The sequence below is a fragment of the Tasmannia lanceolata genome, unplaced genomic scaffold (genome assembly GCF_043159265.1).
Source record: "Tasmannia lanceolata isolate RefF3 unplaced genomic scaffold, GAP_Taslan_0.1 ptg000020l, whole genome shotgun sequence".
Taxonomy (NCBI): domain Eukaryota; kingdom Viridiplantae; phylum Streptophyta; class Magnoliopsida; order Canellales; family Winteraceae; genus Tasmannia; species Tasmannia lanceolata.
In genome coordinates this window covers 17,077,767-17,094,005 of record NW_027518697.1, presented here as the reverse complement: position 1 = coordinate 17,094,005, position 16,239 = coordinate 17,077,767, and the positions used below count along the sequence as shown (strand labels likewise).

The window sequence follows — 16,239 nt, the reverse complement described above, 5'->3', positions numbered from 1 at the left end:
GGGTGCGGGTGGGGTCATGGCCCCCCTCATACTATATGTGCCTACGCCCCTGGGTGGGGGACTGATTTGACGTGTGACAAACCCGCCACGAAAAGCCTTTTGCAATGGACCCAGGCAGTTCCCTTGCTAAATATAGAAAATAATGCCAAGTAATATACGAAACTGCAAACCATGAGTGGTTTCTACTTGGCCTTGTATGGTATACTATTACTTCTTATACATAGGTGATCCACTGATTTTCTTGGCTATTGGGCCCACCATGTGAGACCCACTATTAGATCACTCATTAGTATACATTGTTGGCCCTTGTTTTTCCCCCACTAGCCCTCTATTTAGCACCACTAGTAGATTAATCATTATTATATGCGGGATCAACTAGTAGACCACATATTAGTTTATGGGATTCGTTAGGGACTTTCATAGAAAGACATTTCGTGACTAGTTGTTGCATAAGAGAGCAGCCACACTGGCTCACTTTTCAGTAAATTTGTCTTATTCACTTAATTCATCTGAGGTGGCTGCTATCTCATGCAGCAGCAAGCCCTGAAATGCCTTTAATGTGAAAGTCCCTAACAAATCCCGTACTTTATAGGTCAGCTTAGTTGGTTTTTGTTCTTTGTGGTAAAATCTTAGCACCACTAGTAGATCACTGATTAGTATACATGTGAGGTATATTGTTATTTGGCCATTAGGCCCTCTATGTTTGCCCAATAGTATATACTTCATCATTATACATGTGGACCTCAATGGGTTTTTTTATCGTTAGACCATCCATCTTCCATCTCCCATCTTGGTCTAGTTATAGATCACTGACCAGTATACATTGATGTGGGGCCCATTCTTTGGCGATTAGACCCTTGGCCCTCCATCTTAGCTCGAATAGTGGTTAGTAAACACTTGGGATTCATTGTTTCATTAGCTAGTGGTTAGTAAACACTTGGTTAGTAAGCCCCACTAATAAATAACCCATTTATTATATATGTGGACCCTATTGATTTTTTTTCATCTTTTTCATCAGTCGACCCTCCTTAGCCCTTGTAAATCACTAATTAGTATACATGTGAAGTCCATTATTGTGTAGCCATTAGGCACGACAAGTATATAACTCATTACTATATGGGTAGGCCTCGGCAAAGCTATCTCATATCACTAGTACTCTAAGTGCTCAAGTTCCTTTTCTATTTGGAAAAGTTACCCCCTCTCATGTTTATTGAACCAGATAGCTAAAAAGCTTCCCCTGGCCACGCCCCCACCCAAAACACAAACACACACACACACAAAAAGTCACAGTTCCTTACTACCTTTCCTACAAACCAGACAAGCCAAATGGGTTGTTTGATTGTAGGATAGATTATCTTAGAAAAGTAGTATTTCAAGATAAAAGTTATCCATTATTTTCGTACAATTATCTATCTATTCCCAACAAAGCATTTTATCATCAAAAAGCAAAGAATAAGTGTGATTCCTACTGAAAGGTGTGATTATACGTACATTTTTTTTTTTTTTTTGAAGGGATCAAATTCACATGTATAGAACTTATTCATAATAGCCTTAGAAAAATCCAACCCAGGATAAGGTTTTATCCATGAAAACCTATCATGCAATCAAACAGACCCTAATAGGAATTTATATGCATTGGACAGTAATAATGGTATTAATCTCTCCACATAAATAATTCTACGGAGGGTTTGGGCCTGTAGCTCAAGGTTGAGGCTTTGTTTCTCAATAAATATGGGCTCACCACATGCAATCCAAATCAACCAAGATGGACTAATTATCAATCAATGGGCAACCTTGTATTAGACCACTTCTCTGTTTTTTTTGGTAGGTAATTTGGGGTTAGGCAGACCCTGACCAGAATTCATTAATATGAGCAAAAGGAATTACAAACGAATATAGGGCTTACCAGAAGCATCACAATACAAAATCGTTGACAGTGAAGGGGGCGTAGCAGAAATTGGGATGTTTACTCTCTTACATGGACAGCTGGTTTTGGAAAGGTAGTAAGCAGCGCCATTTGCTTCTCTCCAAATGTGGGAGATCTTCAAGTTGTTGAAAGTCTGAAACTCCTGCTTGAGTTTGTACCTTCAATGGATGTGGAGATGTGCCTTCAATGATTCCATGGACCCCTTCTCTTATTAGAGTCCCAACACGAAAACTGGTCTCCATCGACATAGGGAAAATTGGAAGTGCCTCACTTTTGAAAGGATGCCATTAAAAAGGATATTTGCTGGGCAAATTCGCGGAAAGCCATCTTCCAAAATTGAGCCTGTGGGGGTTATTCTCTCCTGCAAAAGTGAGGCGCAAAATGGCCTAGGAAATCCCTTTTAAAAAATGCTAAAACGGAGGACGGTGCATAACTATTGAAAGGGTGCCCATTAAAAAGTGCTAAAAACGGGAAATGATAAATGGGCCCCTTTTCATTACTCGGACACCTAGGTGCACTTTATCGATGACCGCAAAAAAGCCGTTGTACATCACATGGCAAGGATTGAAGGGACTTTATTGCCATCGTACACTGCACCGGGTGTCCCAAGTAATGAAAAAGGGGCGCATTTATCATTTCCCTAAAAAACAGGAAGTTGCCTTACTACTGACAGGGACAGGATGCTAATAAAAAGGGGATTTCTAGGCAATTCTGCAGAAAGACATTTCAGAGCTTAAGACAACATGTGAATAAAAGTAAGCCTATGGGGTTGTTCTCTCCCTCAAAAGTGAGACACGAAATGCCTTAGGCTCTGTTTGGTTGCTTTTGGGTGCAGGGGTTTGGGTGGAATTAAAAGTCAAACTGAATTTGGGTGGGATGTCGGTCAAAAAGGAGAAAGCTGGCATATTTGAAAAGTGGTGTTTGGTTGTAAAGGCAAAAGGTGGAAGTTTGCTGGAAATGACAGAAATTCCTGCATTTGGTTGCAAGAATATGTTGATGAGAGGTGTGGGAAAGTTCTAAAAGTGGCATTTGGTTGACGGAATTTGTAGAGGAGCTTTGAGGAGAAGTTGTAAAAGTTGCATTTGGTTGGTTGAATATAGGTGGGAGGCTATTCAATGTTATGTTTATTTTCAGTGCTTGGGCTTGGTTATTTGAAAAAAATATCGGCCACACTACAGGATGATCCAGGCCGTCTAGTTGATGGGCCACACCATAAATAGGTTGTATGTTATGCCCAATAATTCATTTGTATAGGACAATCCTAGCCCTCCCATCTATAAATGAACAACATATTATGGAAAGTTGGAAACGTATTAAAAATGTATCGGACGGCTAGGATCATCCTATGAAAATGGATTTTTGGCGACAACCTATTTACGCTTTGGCCCATCAAATGGACGGTTTCGATCATCCTGGCCCATGAAATGGACATTTTAGAGAGGACAACAATAACTTTTCAATGTTATGTTTATTTTCAGCAAATGGGCTTGCCCAATAATTCATTTGTATAGGATGAACCTAGCCCTCCCATCTAAAATTTTTTATGATGTTTCCTGGGTCCTGGGGAAGCCCCTGTTTGTTGTCCACAACCAATCTTATTATTTTCCCTCTTTGATCAAATTCCTCACACCGTTTGGATGAGGCCTCTTGTCCCGTGTTTGTTGTCCTACATGTAGATGCATTTTTTTTGGTTGATCTCAATAACATATTTTGTTGTCCCCATGGGGTACGAACTACTTAAGTTGTGGAGTGCAGTGGGCTTCCTTTGGTTGATCTCAATAACATTTGATACACCTGTATCTCTTCAATTGATGATTCATATCAATGACTCATTCTTCTTACAGAATCAGAAAACTATTTAAGCATATTGCAGTGAGCTTCATTTGGTTGGTCTCAATATTCAACCAAATACAATATTTGACCAACTTTATATAGCACAAATCAACCTAATAGAAAGTGACTTTATAGCACAAATCAACAAAAAAATCATCTAAAAAGTGAGAGAGAGTAACGCCATGGAAATTTAGCATTCCTAAACCACATTTACAAGTACTACATAAGAAAGTCTACCTGGAAAATAACATCCGTGAAATAGAGAATAAAGTTTACATGTTCACATGTTCAGAAACCACACCAACGCAACTGAAATTCAATAATACCACATGTTCAGGAAACCACGCCAAGATCAGAAAAAGTACAAACATCACCCAGCTGATGCAACTGAAATTCAATAATACCATCTGCACTTAGATTATATAGTAATAGATGGAACAGAGAAAAGCACACAAATTCAACTGCAAGTGATTTCCATACAAACCCAAGAGTATTTACCATTCCAAGATAAAAAAAAATAACAACTAGTAAAGCTAAAACCCACAATGCAAAATAAGATCCGTAACTAGGATCATAAAGTTTACACAAGTGAACACAATACAACACCTAATATCAGAGAATAAAACATACTACAACTAGCTGATGCAAGAGCAAAGCTGTCATTCAAAGGTGATATTCCTCCACTGTAACTGATCCTTCTGTAACAAACAACACAGTTCAACCTAAGTGTAAGAGGAACTGGTCACAACAGAACTTGTTGAGGCTTGGAAATCCGCATGAATGTTCGTATCTTCTTTTATATCTTTGGTAGGGCTACTAATGCCATGGAAAAATGCATTAAAGTCAGCTTCTGCCTCCTCTCTACTCTTATAGGAACGAAAGCACGCTCCACTAAACCCGTTAACTTGAACATGACAGTGTTGCCAACTGTCATAAATGCCTACCTGCCTTCCCTTAAAAACCATATAGAACTTGTTTTTCGCCATTAACCTGCAAAAATGCATATAGAACATTGAAGTACTACTACATTAGTTGAAGTGCAGCCATGAAGATGAATGTTGGATCAAGTAGAAACAAAATGTCTTCACACTACACCATAGTGTTCAGGTCTATAAGGAATTATTGGACCAAGTATAAATGATTCTAAGGAATAACCAACACCTTTTCAAAGCCAGAGAGCTACATGGCACTATGCTAGCATTACTCACATTTTCTTCATCCAGAGCACACAGAACATTGAAGTACTACTACTTTTTAGCTATTGAATTAGATGGTCTAGTCTGATGGTTGTGGTTGATGACACCTAATTAAGGAAGGATTCTGATGCTAGCGTAGGCCGAAATGGGGGGAGGTTGTTCACAACCACAGGATTTCTGTACTAATTCCACTCCACAAATGCAATATATGTATCTTCTTGTGACAACAGTGCCAAAACTAAGAATTTTCAAAACAGTTTATGAGCGGACTTTTATTTCTCTATGATAGCTCTCGGTTGCCTCGAATACCTTGAAAATTTCAGTCCAATTTACAACATTCCAGACCTTCAGTCAAACAAAATTTAAAGCCTTTAAGGCACATGTATCAAAACAGCAGATCCAAGCATTTTGTCAAGGTAGAAACACATTCCCTCAGATCCAATGCCAACCATCCATTAAATTGATAATCAGGTTGGGCTCTTTGAAATGGAATCTAAATTGTGAAAAAATAAGACGAAAAAAACCACTAAAAAACATGGTTAAGTCTGTAGAAAAATAAAATGACAGCCTGCAAAGTCCAAAACTAACACACATACATGCCATTCTTGAAGGAATCCAAAGAACGGATAGGTTACTACATGATGAGGGCTTCATTACTTATTGTCACACTCAAGGCCTTAATGTAAAGAAAAATAATATGGGCATGTTAAGTTCCCAAAACAGGGGCTAAGCAGGACAGGGGCCAAAATTAGACATGAATCTGATTAATGATATGGGCCGAAATTAGAAAAATAATATGGGCATGTTAAGTTCCCAAATGTGCCAAACAGGCATAACACAAAGACATGAATCTGATTGATGATTTTCTTATTTGGGTTCAAGTTGTAATGAATTTAGATCAATTAGAGGGGCATTTTCATGAATTTCATGATATTTTCTGTAAGGAGACGTTGAAGAAACAGGCAATTCACATGAGAAAATAGGATTTTTATGGTTAGAATTAGTAAAATGACCTTGTGTGGTACAATTTCCTACCTGTAAAAAATAAAAAAAGTTGCTCCTACTCCTCTATGTTCTCTTACCCATAAGACATAATCCCATTCGCATTAAAGAAGAAAAGAGAGTAACTGATAACACAAAATTCCTTTTTCTTATAATGAATAAATTTTGAGAAGGCAACTCATGTGAAAATGGAAACTATGACAGTGGGTTCCCCTGGCAATGAGAAGCAAATCCGCATCAAGAACGTACGAGTTCAATGGTACACAACAAATAAATGGAGCCCCAAACACAAAATGGAATGGGGCGTACAGCAAATCAGAAGCAAATCCACATAATACATAAACAAGTTTCATGCATAGTACCTACGAGTGCAAATCCACATAATACATAAACATGTTCCATGGCATAGTACCTACGAGCCCCAAACACGAAGAAGGTTAGGGGCGTACATCAAATAACAAGCAAATCCACATAATGCAGAAATAAGTTCGATGGCATAGTACCCACGACTGCGAGGAACGCAACATATCCAAACAAACAAAGCATGATAAACAACAACTACTGATAATAGCAGCATCAGAGACCATAGTCGGAGGAATGGCGGACAGTAGAGCGACGATGAAGGAACTTGTTGACAAACAATACACGCATGTCCTTCGAGCGGTTCAGAAACCCACGACCCTCTTTTCCGTTTACAACCAAGTAGTCGTAAACGTCACAAATGTTATCACGGTCAAGGCACTCTATCTCCTGTAATGCTTCCATCACCTTCTGGCATTGGATATCAGCCCTCTCATTCCTAGCATGAAGGGCGGAAGCCATGTCCTTCACGCTTTGAGTGAAATCCAGTACACACTCCTTCATGTCAGACACACCTCTCTTCTTCTTCTTAGAAGAAGCAACAGATTGACTTCCACCTGCAGCAGCACTTGTTTCCATTGGAGTATGTGTCAGAGTGCGCTGCGACCGCTGCCCGACCTCAGGTGGTGAAGTCCTACGAGGGGAAGGTACCTCAGGCATTTCTTCGGTCAGAATATAACTCGGCATGTCGTCGTACTGAGACCCAGTATCAATAAAATCAAATTGAGATGAAGTGTGTTCAATGTATTCACTCTTCTCATTGGCCACGTTGACGACGTAGGCCTCCTCCTCAGAAGGCCGCGTAACATTCTTATTTATTTTTTTGTAGGTTCTATGTGCATATTCATCTCCAAATATTTCAACCATCTCCTCATAAAAATCATGACGCTGACTGAAGTACCTCTTCCTGTTAGGATAAGACTAGGAATAAAACAAAAGCAGATCAGTTGAAAGCTAGCGGTTTGCATTATATAACTTAAAAAACCATGGATATGCTTATAATTAATACCTTCAAGTACTCCATGGCAACCTCCCTTGTAACTACGATTTTCTTTTTCTCTTCATCCCATCCAAAGCCACTTGTGGCAAGCATCTCAGCCACAATTCTGTAGTTGGCTTTCATTGTCTTAACATGGTTTCTCACTTGTTCAAACGTCAAATCGGTACCGCATGCCTGATTAACTTCAAGTAGTGCATACTTATACACACTCTTCTTGAAGCCATTGGGAATTTTGCCCCCCTCTATGGCCTCATGCCTAAGGGCCTGTAATAACACCAAGTCCATCTCAAATGTCCAAGACACATTTTTTCCCTTCCCTTCATCAGCCGCATATTTTTCCTTCCCATCATCAGCCGATGTTTCCATTCCCTGCCTCATGTAACAATATTATATCATAATCCATAACAACATTCATATTACCTCAAAGAAACACATAAAACCTTTCACTGGAACAATAAAAACAAACATGCATGAAATCCCATTACAGTACCATAAGTAATAAGATAAAACTTAGACAACTACAACAGTTTACAGTACCATAAGTAATAAGATAAAACTTAGAGAACCACAACAGTTTATAGTACCATAAGTAATAAGATAAAACTTAGACAACCACAACAGTTTAGTGTTTGCAGGACCATAACAATACTTCACTTAAGAGTATCAAATTAACTACACAATCCAAATTTCAAAACAAAATAAACAGTTCGACATCAGTGGGCTGCGCGGTAATCATTCCACATGTCACTACAGATCTGCTCCCAAATTCGATTTCCTTCCCTAGCATCGGCGGTTCGGCCCAATCGTGGTGCACTTTCACATTCTGCCTCTGAATTATCTTCATCGGGAGCTTCTCGGCGGCGGCGGCGGGCACGTCTACCTTCTTCTTCAGCTACTTCCCTATCAACCTCAGCAATATGCACATCATTCGGCATCACCCCTCGTAGGAAGTTGCGCGCAGCACAACATGCCATAACAATGTCAACTTGCCTTCCATAGGCATACATTTGTTCGCATGTTAGGATGGAGAAACGCTTTTTCAGAACACCAAAAGCACTATCAATAACATTTCGGGTTGAGGAATGCCTGTAATTGAAAAGCTCTTCTTTGTCCGGGGTGCGCGACCTCTCTGTTCACTTAGATGGTACCTTGTAACATGGTAAGGAGTGATAAAATTGCTTAGTAACGGGAAGCCTGCCTCTGCAAGGTAGAACTTCCCAAGGTGACGGGTAATTCCAAAGTCATCAGCGATGGCGTCCCCTAAGATCCTAGAGTCCGACGCAGACCCTTCCCATCCCGCGACAACAAATGTGAATTTCATGTCAAAGTTGCACGCGGCGAGTACATTCTGCGTTGGGTGGCCCTTACGACCAATAAATCGCTTCTTCATTTTGGCCGGTACTTTTGCAGGGATGTGTGTCCCATCTATCGCGCCGATGCAGTCCTAAACAATTACAAGTGACGGTGTTAGTGTTATGTGTTACACTAGAAATTAAAGATAATTTTAACGGAAGGAGGTTACCTTAAAATAAGGGTACCATCTTGGATTTTCCGCAATCTGCGTAGGTGTCTCCGAAGAAGGTGGTATTATAAATTGGTCTACCATAGACAGAATGGCACGGAGAACCTTATTGAAGTAACGACTTATGGTTTCTCCAGACCTTCCACAATACACTTTCATGCAACGGTTCCTCAGGTTGTGTGCAACTATGTGCAGGAAAATCGCAACCTGTTCGTCAACATTGCAGTGGATAGTGTCCTTTAGGGTGCCGCTCTCCTTAAAAATATTCACGAATCGTCTAAAGCATTTGACGTTCATCCTAAGGAGATTATGACATTGCTCATCGCTCTCTACTAAGTTCACGAAACTGCGATCAGTGAGATAGTGGTTCTGGTAAGGACCCACCCCTTTCTATGAAAAGCCCTTCTTCGCCCATTACCGTCATTAAAAATAAACACGCACCAACACAAACAACTGAGGCCACTTCGTCAACCAAATCATCTTCATCGTCACTGCCTCCACTTCCCTCGGTATAGACATCAGCATCTATTTCCCAGTCATTGTCCTCCATCCTGATGTCTTATCGCAGTTGGATCAAGTCTAACATAAATAATTCCGTCAAAATTAGTGCCGTGTTAGTAACCATTTCATGAGTCAAAATTCGAACCCGACATAACCGTGTCATGTAACAGTTGCAAAAAATCACAAAACCACAGCTTCCCGTGTGTTGGATTCATTGATTAAAAATATAAAAAAACATGTTAACAATGCAATTCATGTGCACATTCGCATCAGAAGAGCCCTAATAGCACAAACCAAACTGATTTCCTTATTACGGTTGAGGAAATGCGAAAAAAAATCTAGTAAACAATACCATTAAAGCCCAAATAAAAAATTTCATTTCACCACAAGCCAAACAGAGGGGATATGAAGAAAAAGTCTTATCAAATAAAGAGAAAAAAAAATTATTTACATAATACAAGGAATGGACATAAACGATCTACAAAAATAGTCATCAGTTAACAAGTTTTTTATTTTTGATGGGCAAGTTAACAAGTTCAGAGATTGAAACAGTAATAATGAAGCAACCACCTAGTAGAGAAGTTGGATGAGAAGAAAAATGTAAAAAGAGAAGAAATGATTACCCCAAAACTCCATTCAAATAGTACTGGAAGAGGGGAAGAAATGCAGAAAAATAGACTAACAAATAGCAGAAAACCCCAAATAAATAAATGCATTTCGCCATTGTAGGGTTTAATATGCGGAAAAACCCGAGAAGAGCGGGCACGACTTCGCCATTTCGACCAAAAAACCCCACAAAGCAAACTGATTTTTCTCACTAGGGTTTCAGATACATCGAACAATAAAACCCCCAAAAAAAAATAAACCGGTCGAATATCACACATGCAAACCAAGTTACAGCAAGGGTTTCGTCCTTTTTTTTATAGGTAGGGTTCCAGACAACAACAAAAAACCCCAAATAGAGAACCCAACACTTCATAATGCAAGAAAGCCCTCAAATAGAGCTAACATTAGAAAGCTTCGATTCAAAGGGGCAAAAAAAAAAAAATGAAAAAACGAACTTACCGGACTAGCCTTCCGCTTTCTGCTCGTAACTTCAGTGGAGAGGGGAACGAAGAGGAGCTTGAGGAAGAGAGAATGGTGGTTGTGGCCATGAATGGTCTCCTCTGTTATTTTTATTTTTTCTGCCCTCACGTCCTCTTGGAAATGCCTCGGGCAGTAAGAAGGAATCTTGAGTCATTCGAAATCCCGTTCCCATCCCTTTTCTAAAAAAAAACTCTCATTGCTGGGTTTGCCATTCGGCGTGGTGGAGAAGGCCACATAGACCGACAAGCATCCAACAACCCCAGTGGTCAAACAGAGTTTTTAAAAAAAAACACACATCCAAACGGTGGCGTGGAACTTCATTTGGAAATAAAATCCCACCCCAATGCCACATTTCTATGCAACCAAACAAAGCCTTAGATATAAAAAAGTGCTAATAACAGAGGAAGATGGCAAATCCATTTAAAAAGTGCTAAAAACTGAGGAAGATGGCTAGAAAAAAAAAAGAATAAAAGGAAAGTGCTAAAAACAGAAGAAGATGGGCTAGAAAAAAAATAAAAAGAATAAAAAGAAAGTGCTAAAAACAGAAGAAGATGGCTAGGAAAATTTTAAAAAGAAGATGGGCTATAAAAAAATAACAAGAGTAAAAAGAAAGTGCTAAAAACATAAGAAGATGGCTAGAAAAAATTAAAAAAAAAGATGGGCTAGAAAAAAATAAAAAGAATAAAAATAAAGAAAAAATACACTTAGACCCCTGTGGTTTCAATTTGTATGAGGTAGGCCCCCTCTTTTGAAACACTATCAATGCTAATGAAATCCCATACACCCCTCCAAACCCCATGCCCGAATCCAAACACTACCAAAAACATAGTGGGCCCACATTGTTTGGATGATCCAAAGCGTTCATTTAATGGGCCCTGACATAGATAGGGTGTGCCCAAAAAATCAACTCCATAGGATCATCCTAACCCTTCAATCTGTTGACGAACCGTCAACTGAGGGGGTCTACCTTACACAAATTGAAATCACAGGGGTCTACTTGTAACTTTTTAAACATTAGGGGTTAAGTTGAATGTGTCAGAAACCACACCGGGTCTAAGTGTATTTTTCCCAAAAAAGTGCTAAAAGAATGAGAAGATTGCTAAAAATAAAAAGAATAAAAAGAAAGTGCTAAAAACATAAGAAGATGGCTGGGAAAAAAAAAGAAAAGAAGTAAAATGTAAAAAAAAAAATAGCATAAAAAGAAAGTGCTAAAAACATAAGAAGATGGGCAGAAAAAATAAAAGGGGCGTTGCGAGAATCGAACTCGCGACCTCTTGCACCCAAAGCAAGAATCATACCACTAGACCAAACGCCCTTTACATGTTTAAGTTTAACTAGTATATTAATAAATTCATATCTTAATAAGATGATTAAAGTTAAAGTCTGAATCTGACGCTTTGTGACGTCAATTCACGTTAATGGGTGCACGCTTTGTGACGTCAACTCACTTACTGGGGTGCGAATCATCCTACAAGGGTGCGAATTTACCGTCTAGATCAATCATGTCAGATGAACGGTTCAGATCAATCAAAGGTGAGCCCACTAATTAACAATGAATCATTCCCCACAATAAATAGATTGTGTGGCGCGCGTTGAGAATCAAATCAAAAGATGTATCCGTTGGAAGCTCCTTCCCCCCCACATGAAATTCAAAACGCGTTCAAACAATCCCCACAATTCCCGCCATGTTCTCGCCCTCATCTCTACCCTCTGCAAGCAAGAAAATCTCGACCAAGCTCTCTCCCTACTCAACAATCTCAATCACCTAAAATCCCAAGTTCCTTCTCAAATTCTATCAGCCCTGTTAGATTTAGCAGCAAAAACCAAATCTCTCAAACAAGCCACTAAAACCCACCATGCCATTCTCCAAAACACCCCCTTTCCCAATTCCACTCTCTCAGCTCGGATAATCCGAATGCACAGTAATTGCGGCAGTATCTCCGGTGCCCGCCAAGTGTTCGACGAGATTCCTGAACCAGACATTTATCTATGGAACGCCATGATCCGAGCCTACTCGAAGAGCGGATTCTCTATAGAGGCATTGGGTCTTTTTCACGGGTTAAGGAGGTCGAAAATCCTGCCCGATGATTTCACTTTCCCTTGTGTTTTGAAGGCTTGTGGGGATTTGGGCGATTTTTTGGAGGGGAGAAAGACACATGTCTTGGTTTTCAAGACAGGTTTTCGGAGAATGGTGTTTGTAGATAATGCTTTGATTTCTATGTATGCGAAATGTGGGTTTATGGAGGATGCAAGGAAGGTTTTTGATAAAATGCCTGAGAGAGATGTGGTGTCTTGGAATTCGATGATTTCGGGGTTAGTAGAGAATGGGTTGTGGCAAGAGGCTTTGTTTGTGTTTTCTCAAATGGAGGGGTTGCAGGTTGAGGTTTGGTTGGATTGTTTTACATTTGGGAGTGTGCTTAAGGCTTGTGGCGAGCTGCGTGATTTGGAGAGAGGGGTTTTGGTTCTTGAATTGGCGCGAAAATTGGGTCTGGGTTTGGATCTTTTAGTGAACAATTCAGTCATTGGGTTTTATGCAAGGTGCGGTCGGATGGACCTTGCATGTCAATTGTTTGAGGAAATGCCTGAAAGAGATATATTTTCTTGGACTTCTATGATTGCAGGTTACCAACAGAGAGGAGATGATAATGAAGCTTTGGGGCTCTTCAAAAAGATGCTGATTGAAGGCCCTAGGCCCAATGAGGTAAGCTTTACTAGCATCCTTCCTGCTTGTGCGCAATTGTCTGCTCTTGACATGGGGCGAGCAATCCATAGCCTTTTGATCTTGTGTGGGTATGAAATGGATGATTTTTCTGCGTGTGCTCTTATTGACATGTATTGTAAATGTGGGGCCTTGAAGGACGCAAATCAAGCATTCTATGGATTGCCTCGAAAACCAGTAGTCTCTTGGAACTCGATGATTGCCGGGTTCGGGGTGAATGGGCATGGCCTAGGAGCACTGTCTCTTTTCAAACAAATGGAGAATTCGGATGCGAAACCAGACCATGTGACCTTCGTTACATTGTTATCTGCTTGTAGTCACTCGGGGATGATAAATGAAGGTCTCTATTACTTTGATTCAATGACTAAAAGATATGGAATCCCAGCCAAGACTGAACATTATGCTTGTATGGTTGATCTCCTTGGTCGTGCTGGTAGGTTGGATGAAGCCTATGAGCTAATCGAGGAAATGGCTATTGCTCCCGAGGCTGATGTGTGGGGTGCCTTGCTCGGTGCTTGTAGAATCCATAATAATATTGAATTGGGTGAATTAGCGGCGGAAAGGCTTTTCGAGTTGAAGCCTCAAAAGGCAGGGTATTATGTGTTAATGTCTAACATATATGCATCATCAAGGAACTGGGCAGGGGTTCAGAAAGTGAGAGAGCTAATGAAAGAGAAGGGTGTGATTAAAAACACTGCTTATAGTTGGATTGAGATGGACAAAGTTTTACATGTTTTTGTTTCAGGTGATAAGGAGCATCCTCAATCGAAATTGATTTATCGGGCATTAGAGAAATTGGAAGAGCGAATGCGGGAGTTTGGTTACTTGGCAAATACTGATTTTGTGTTACATGATATTGATGAAGAAGAGAAGAGGATGTCATTGTGTGGGCACAGTGAGAGGCTTGCTGTTGCTTTTGGGCTGATCAATTCTCCTCCAGGCATCCTAATCAGAGTTACCAAGAACCTCCGAATATGTGGGGATTGTCACAGTGCGATAAAGTGCATATCAAAAATTGTTGGTCGTGAAATTATCGTGAGAGATATAATTCGATTTCACCATTTTAAGAATGGATCTTGTTCTTGCAAAGATTATTGGTGATCATAAATGTGTCTTGGACTAAGTTCTAACTACCATAGGGACTATGACTGTTTAGGCCATGGAAGTTTGAGGCGATAAGAAGTCAGTGATGCCCTTAGATGTTTTGGCCCCGCGAGTGCTACACTAATGTGCCGACAGGACCAGGTTATCTTTGAAATTTCATCGTGATGGGATCGATCATTGCAAATTGTTTGTCTTCAACAAGGAATTTGTTACGGCCTAATCGGCCGGAACGGAAATAAACAAAAAGAAAATAGAAATGAGGGGAGAAGAGGTTGATTCGAGGCAACCGGACCTCCTAATGGCTCAAATTGAGAGGAACCATGACTCTCCTACAAAGTTTCATTTGCTATAGAATTCTTTTCTTCCTCTCCTTTCATTCAATTATAACTAAATAAATACAAGTAAAAGAGAATGCCACATCACAAGTCCATCTACCCACTTACAAGACACATCACCAATAACTAACCCCATAACTCTAAAACACATAGCCACTACATAATAACTAGATAATAACTAACCCCATATACAAGATTAACTTGCACATATCATAATTCCTAATAAGTGCTAGTCATTCGCTCGTGTTGACTATGTCCCTGCCCTTTGTACACACTGCCAGTCGCTCCTATTGATTGAATGGTCTGGTGAAGTGGGTGGTTCGCCGCCCATGATGTTACGAGAAGTCCACTAAATCTTATTATTTAGAGGTAGGAAAAGTCATAACAAAAAAAATTATCTTTAAAACAAAGTTTTGACTATAAACTGCTAATGCTTCTTCCTTGCTAGGAGTGATTGGATTCCCTGCCATCTCCAATGACAAACATCATGGGTTTTATTTATACCCTCACATTGGTACAAATCAATGGAACATGCAGATTATGACTGTAAGTGGCTGCTCTTTCTTTGTGTTATTCTTATTTTTATGTTGAAGTAAGAAATAAAACCACTACTGTCCTATGAGCCAGTAGCCACACAATCATGAGATTACTATGATTTTCTAAATTGTAAAGCTGCAATATTGGGATTAAGTTATGGAGGCGTCAATTTGTGGTGTGTGTAAAGGAATATAAGTAGTTCAATATAGTATTATACAAAGGGGATTCATGTTAAACTATATATTCACAAACTCATATAATCTTCTGTGCATATAGTTTTACTTGCATATAAGATTTGTATGCAAATAATAGATATAAATAGTTTTCTTACTCTCTTCTTAAGTGGCTTTCAAAGTGGTTGTAGGTCATGTTTAGCAACCATGAATTTTTTTTCATGGAATATTACTTTTCGAAGTATTGGGAGAGGGGTAGGGACAGTGGGAGAAGGCATGAGTGAGGAGATGGTGCGTAGTGGCTGAAAAAATAGGGATAACTCTATTTTGGATAGAGTTTTTCTTTAATTTCCCCTGTTTTATCAGTCACTTGTCACCCTCTCGTCACTCATTTCCTCTCAATCCGCTCCCTCTCCCTCCCTCCTTGCCCTTCTCCCACCACTTGATAGACTAATGTTCTATGGAAAAAACTTTCAAGTCTGAAAAACACGGCATTGGTACACCTATGTTTTCCTAGCAATGATAAACTAAGGTTCTGTTCACTTGCGTTCCCGGGAAAGCAAATCCCTGGAAAACATCCTCTTTTTCCCTTGACAAGACAGAATTCTGGTGTTCACTTGCTTTCTTGAGAAAGTAAAAAGCTTAGGTGGAAAATGTCAAATAATGACGTGGAAATTTCCAAAAATGATGTGGAAATGTCTCTTTTCTCACAAGTGTGGGAAACCAAATCCCACTATGTTGGTCGGATTTGCTTTCCCGAGAAAACTAGTGAAAAAAGGTGAGCAAGCAGTTTCTCGGGAAACCTTTTCCTGCACAGTTCCTGCGCACGTGAACAGGTGCGGGAAACCTTTTTCTACACAGTTTCCCTGGATTTCTTTTCCTAATGCCACGTCAAATTCCAGGGAAACCTTTTCTTTTCCTTTCCCAGGAAAACAAGTGAACAG

General features: G+C 39.8%; 3 protein-coding genes and 1 non-coding gene across 5 annotated transcripts; 1 reads left to right on the top strand and 3 right to left on the bottom strand.

The window, feature by feature from the left end:
* Positions 1-6,534: 6,534 nt before the first annotated feature.
* On the bottom strand, positions 6,535-7,696 carry LOC143853828 (uncharacterized). Its single transcript, XM_077363544.1, has 2 exons — positions 7,328-7,696; positions 6,535-7,239 (listed from the first exon to the last, which is right to left on the bottom strand). The coding sequence occupies exons 1-2, from the start codon at positions 7,694-7,696 to the stop codon at positions 6,535-6,537; spliced, it is 1,074 nt and encodes a 357-aa protein (XP_077219659.1).
* A 335-nt stretch (positions 7,697-8,031) lies between these two features.
* On the bottom strand, positions 8,032-9,390 carry LOC143853827 (uncharacterized). The gene is made up of 4 exons (XM_077363542.1): positions 9,282-9,390; positions 8,841-9,169; positions 8,467-8,762; positions 8,032-8,374 (listed from the first exon to the last, which is right to left on the bottom strand). The coding sequence occupies exons 1-4, from the start codon at positions 9,388-9,390 to the stop codon at positions 8,032-8,034; spliced, it is 1,077 nt and encodes a 358-aa protein (XP_077219657.1).
* A 2,280-nt stretch (positions 9,391-11,670) lies between these two features.
* TRNAP-UGG (transfer RNA proline (anticodon UGG)) lies at positions 11,671-11,742 on the bottom strand. Its single transcript has one exon. It is a non-coding gene; the product is annotated as a tRNA-Pro (tRNA).
* Positions 11,743-11,898: 156 nt separating this feature from the next.
* On the top strand, positions 11,899-15,290 carry LOC143854308 (pentatricopeptide repeat-containing protein At3g26782, mitochondrial-like). Of its 2 annotated transcripts, XM_077364192.1 has the most exons (2): positions 11,899-12,913; positions 13,049-15,290. In XM_077364192.1, exons 1-2 carry the CDS (start codon positions 12,070-12,072, stop codon positions 14,245-14,247), a joined length of 2,043 nt encoding a protein of 680 aa, XP_077220307.1. In that variant the 5' UTR covers positions 11,899-12,069; the 3' UTR covers positions 14,248-15,290. The 2 variants fall into 2 exon arrangements, with proteins under 2 accessions (XP_077220307.1, XP_077220306.1); XM_077364191.1 differs by having other exon boundaries at positions 11,900-15,287.
* The last annotated feature ends 949 nt before the right edge of the window (positions 15,291-16,239 follow it).

What these genes read in the sequence shown, in the direction of transcription:
- LOC143854308 (XM_077364191.1), top strand. Translation starts at nt 12,070, where the DNA reads ATGAAATTCAAAACGCGTTCAAACAATCCCCACAATTCCCGCCATGTT.
- LOC143853827 (XM_077363542.1), bottom strand. Translation starts at nt 9,390, where the DNA reads ATGGAGGACAATGACTGGGAAATAGATGCTGATGTCTATACCGAGGGA. An exon ending in GGCCTCAGTTGTTTGTGTTG is followed by an intron (nt 9,170 to 9,281) that starts GTGCGTGTTTAT and finishes TGAACTTAGTAG; the next exon opens with AGAGCGATGAGCAATGTCAT. An exon ending in ACTCCTTACCATGTTACAAG is followed by an intron (nt 8,375 to 8,466) that starts GTACCATCTAAG and finishes TGTTATTGATAG; the next exon opens with TGCTTTTGGTGTTCTGAAAA.
- LOC143853828 (XM_077363544.1), bottom strand. Translation starts at nt 7,696, where the DNA reads ATGAGGCAGGGAATGGAAACATCGGCTGATGATGGGAAGGAAAAATAT. An exon ending in TTGCCATGGAGTACTTGAAG is followed by an intron (nt 7,240 to 7,327) that starts GTATTAATTATA and finishes TTTTATTCCTAG; the next exon opens with TCTTATCCTAACAGGAAGAG.